This window comes from Limulus polyphemus, unplaced genomic scaffold, assembly GCF_000517525.1.
Source record: "Limulus polyphemus unplaced genomic scaffold, Limulus_polyphemus-2.1.2 Scaffold150, whole genome shotgun sequence".
Lineage (NCBI taxonomy): Eukaryota > Metazoa > Arthropoda > Merostomata > Xiphosura > Limulidae > Limulus > Limulus polyphemus.
Window position 1 is genome coordinate 410,135 of NW_013665760.1, and position 5,141 is coordinate 415,275.

Below are 5,141 nucleotides of genomic sequence, written 5' to 3' on the forward strand. Positions count from 1 at the left end.
CTTTTCAAAAGACATGATTCCAACAGAGAGATGGATAATAAGACCTTTTGCCACTGAACTGTCAGAAGTGAAAGAAGATGACCCAGCAATAGAGGAGCTGATTGATCTTCAGTCAACAGCTCCTCACATAAACAAGCTGACTGACTCAATGAATCAGCAGTGTTCCCACTGATAATGTTTCTGGTGTTTCTGTTTCGTTTTATTTTTTGTGATAAAAATGGACTGTATAATTTTTTCTTTAGAAAATAATGTTTTATTTTCTTTATTTTTGGTGATACGAATGTATATTGCTATTTTTTTGCAAAACCTGAATAATATTTTTTTTTTTGACCTTTTTGTTTTTCTGTCCCTTTATGATTGCTATGAATTTTTTATATGGAAGTAAGGGGGTAAATGGAGAAATACATCAAGCCGAAGGGTTAATGATGGAGGAAAAGTTGAGAATCCCTGGACTAAAAGACGGTGCAGGAAAAAGCGAACCTAAATTTTCTCCAGAATGTCGATAAGAATGGAGGCTATTTCACTTAATAAATGTTTTGTTTTGATATATAAGTTGTTCAGGTTTTTTCATCTAAAAAAAGCAACATTAATTTCTTGATGACCTAATATAAGGTTTTATAAAACAAATGTTGTATGATAAAGTACCGGTATTAATGTAAAAGTACAATGTTGTAAAAAGATGCTGTGTTGATGATAAATGGACGCTGAAGAAATGATTGAAACTAACAATCTATCATTAAAAAGAGAGATCAAGAGTGCTTTGTTGTAGAAAGGTATGTTGATGATAAATGTATGATGAAGAAGTGATTGAAGCTAACAGTGCTAACATTAAAAAGACAGTTCAAGAGTACTTTGTTGTAGAAATGTGTTGTGTTTATGATAAGTAGATGCTGAAGAAGTAATTGAAGCTAATAGAAACTTAAGACAGGTCAAGAGTAATTTGTTGTACAAATATGTTACATATTTTCATTGATTTTAAAAGCTACTTTAAAAGTACATATGGGAATAGATGCAACAGAAGTATGCACAAATTACTGTTGTAGTAAGATGTTGTGAAAGGAGGTAGCAGAACTTTATAAAATATGCAAAAATACATCAACTGCAAGAGTAAATACTAAACACATACTTTAATATATCCTGTTGTATAAGGTTGTTGCAAGAGTAAACGTTTTAACATAAAAATTACCATTCACTCTATAATAAGTTTAGTCATTGTCTTACCCTTATGCAGTGACTCCCTGGTGGTAAGTTTCTCAACATCAAATTTGTTTTCTGCAAAAAAAAAATACACGTAACAGTCCTTAACTTTTGACAGGTATGTTATGACACTGTTGCTCAACATCCCCCATAAAATGAGTTTCAAACTATATTGTTGTATTATATAGATATGAAATATTTGTGACTGAGAAACAAAGTCAATGTTTTAAAGTTGAAATTACCAAACTGGACATTAATTATTAGTAAATTCACACTACCAAGGAGAGACCTAGCAAATTTGATCATGACCTAAACTGCATTTGATGAACTACTTTCTGCATGATATGAGGCTGCATGTGCTGCCATGTTGATTGGAGGTTGTTATAATTCAGTGGCATGCTGTGAACATGTCTCAGTTTAGCCAGCCAAACTGTTCTACTGGTAGAAAAACAGTACAACTTAGTCAATATAAATCAACTTTTACTGTCTAATTTTGTCAACAAAGAATCAAGATACAGCATCAAGTCTGTTAAAAGCCCTCATGTATTGTTTGGTGGGGACTGTTTACAGCCCTTTTGCATTTTTCAAATGTTAAGGACTGATGTAATTATGAACTACACATCAGAGTTACATGTAACATTATCAGAAAATTCTAAATAGCCATATTTTTCAATGGTAAATATAAAACACAGCAAAGAGTTTATACCAATCAATAGATATTAGTTAATTTTAAGTACTAAAGTTAGAAAAATTTGGTAGTATATTACAAGTTGTATATAGTATCGTGTTATGTACAGTATCTAGATACTGTTTAAGTTCATTTTACTGGATTTACTCAATATGCTTGGCACATAATGATAAATATTATTTTTATTAACTAATATACTGTCTTACAAGCTATTCCTAGAATCATAGCCATGTTTTTACAGTAAACTTTCATAAAATTTATCAACATTATCCATATTTTCTAGAATTCAATGATAGAATACTAAAATGACAAAGTTATACCTCAGTTTTTGATTACTGGAAAAAAGGAGTTAATCTTCAAAATGTTCAACATTTATGGTATATATATATATATATATATATATGAATCACAAGCACAAAGTTTTTATTATTCAAGTCAACCAGAGTCTGTTTCTTACTTTTATTCTTGACTTTTTTATTAGTAGTTCAACATCAACTGTTCCAAAATAATTGCATGTGGTACTGCTCACATTTGGAAACAGAATCACAGTAAACTCCTTATACTGACATTTTTCATTTTCATAGTTAATTGGGGTGAAAAAAAACCTTATACCAGACCTGAAAAGTAAAAGTATTAAATGAACATGCATATGAAAGAAACAATGACAAATGACTTGAAAATTCACATTCATAGTAGATACTGCATGAAGATAGGAGTATTTTGAATACTTAATGTTAAAATGTACCATACATTTCTTATCTGATTCTTACACATTTGGCATTAGGCATAGAGATTAAAACTATCTGATGTTTCTTCCACTTTACTTTGTTTAATAATCCTCATTCAAAAACCCTTAGAATACTTTTTCCTAAAAAAAAACGTTACATGATCATATCATATACTGCTTTTTTTAAGTTTTTCTTTCAGGCATTTTCTTAATCCTTTTCATTTATATGAAAGGCTGTAAATGAATTTCATTTTGCCCTCAGTTACAAGTGTCTAGTCTTATCAAGTCTGGCAAGTAAGCTAGTTTTGTTTATTAAACCCTATTTTTGAATTTTTCTTCTCTCAGATAAGGTTTTTTTCATAACAGGTTATGCCTCATTTAAATATCATTAACTGATAAAACAGAATGAAACTAATAACATTATTCATTCTTGTGTGCTGCCTGCCCTCTGACAAGATTTGTTAAAGAAAATAAAATTCACAAACTATATGTTTAGTGAGATGTTTATGTATAAGTAAGAAAACTAGTAGATAATAAAAGTTACTTCTTGTTCATTCCATAACTGCATTCTGCATTTCATAGACTATAAGTTATTTGCTCATACACAAGAACCTAGAACCAGTTTAGTTTGAATAAGTTGTAACAGTGAAGAAGCTGGTGAGTATGTGAAAATTATCCCACTAACACAAACAATGATTTAATCCATAATAATTCTGAACTACCAGCTGAGGGAGGGACATTTAGTCTTGACTGCAGCTTGAGTCCTCTTTTCATAAGTTGTTCTAATCACCATAGGAGCTGAAATCATGAGTTTTTCTGGAACATGTACTGAATTTTTTTATTACTTTATCAGAGTTAAGCTGTTCTGGAATTCTTGCCATTTTGCAACTTTTATCATATGAACTTAAATGTTTATCTCTAAGCAATGAGCTGAAATTATTAAATAAAAGTAGATAAGCTAGCTCAGAGACCCCAAGTGTATTAATTGTGTCATTGTCAGATGCAAAGCTTACTTTATTCATCTTACTGAAATTCCGTACTCTTTTAACATGCCATTATGATGTTGCCATCAATTAACTATCACTACAGCGCTGGAAGGCTACGCCTTTTTTTTTATAATCTGAAAGTCATGGACAATATATTAATGTTAGGTGCAGTAAACAGCTTCTGTTTCTAGTACATTGTTTGATGAATCATGTGGGTCATATTTATCTTCCCTTACCTTTATTAACTAGTATTAATATCTAAGCGACTTCTATTTGATAGTGTAATATTGAAAGCCAAGGTTTAACATTACAGCCACTTTTGCTGTATATATAGAAATTTTATCTTTATAAGTGGTAAGTTCTCTGCTGATATTTATTTTATAAATAATGTTATTCATTTTCAAGATCAATACATGATAAAAATATTATAAACATCATAGTTAAAAGAACTGCTAATTTCAACTTCCACAGCTAGTACAGAACACATCTTTATTCAGGGATATTATAATTTTTCTGCAGGTGTTCTCCATGTAGCTGGTAACTTCCAAGTGAATATGTGAAAGGCATAAACATGTACTAATCCTCTTCCTTTGACAAAGGTTACATATAACAACAATTGTTGTTTACGATTTACACCTCTAGGGTCTTGTTCCTGTCTCTATCCCATAGAGTGGGAGTATGATGACTTCAAGGGATGATGCAGAAACTTGTAGAAGTTAACATGAGCTGTGGTTTTCTCCCCTGTATATGCTTATTTGGATTGGTTTTTGATGCAAGTAAGGATTGTGGGATACTGCATTAGGACCTAGCCTAACTTAAAAGTGTAATATTACAATATTTTTGCTTTGGTTCTTGTCCAGTGTAGAAGTATTTAGAATTATCTCCAGCCTCAGCAGCAAGTAATAGTCATTCAATGAAATAAGAAGCTGGCCAGTAGATGAAAAAAATTACATATTACTGTATTACTGATAATGTAAAAAATTGTGTTATCTTACTCATCTTCTAGTCTTTCATAAAATACTTTGGCATTCCATTTGTCACATCCTTCTTTTTTTCCTTCTGAATAGAGAAAAACTTGAGTTAAGTTCAACAATCCATATTTGATAAAATTCTCGATGCTAATGTTACATGTAAAATAATGCACCAACTAACAAGGATATGAAATGATAAAGTAGTTGGTTTCAATTTTATACCTTATTCAGGAAAAATAAAACTTTGCTCTATATACATTGAAAGAACTTGTACAATACTGAAAACCTGTTATGTTCCTATATAATCAGAGTTCAGACTATGTCCACATATATATTTTATTATTCCAGGAGAAACAGCAAAAGACTGTTCAGTTTTAATCAATCAACACAAAATTTACCAGAGGCAAGAGCTGTTAGTAAAAACCACTATGTGATAATAGTGTTGCGTCAGTGAGTCACATGACTAGTGTGATACCACGTTTCTAGAACTATCCCGTACCTTGGCGAATGCTCTAGTATTTACTAGATATAGGGTAGTCTGGTATATAAAAGAGGGTGACAACGTGACGGGA

At 31.0% G+C, this 5,141-nt stretch overlaps 1 protein-coding gene across 1 annotated transcript in view; it reads right to left on the reverse strand.

Moving 5' to 3' along the window:
• LOC106475884 overlaps nt 1-5,141 on the reverse strand; it is a 52,619-nt gene that overhangs the window by 20,908 nt on the left and 26,570 nt on the right. The window contains exons 9-11 of the mRNA XM_022381036.1: nt 4,594-4,657; nt 2,343-2,502; nt 1,222-1,272 (exon numbers count right to left, since the gene is read on the reverse strand). Of these exons, the coding sequence (XP_022236744.1) occupies nt 1,222-1,272; nt 2,343-2,502; nt 4,594-4,657 (275 nt within the window). The remainder of the gene's footprint in view (nt 1-1,221; nt 1,273-2,342; nt 2,503-4,593; nt 4,658-5,141) is intronic.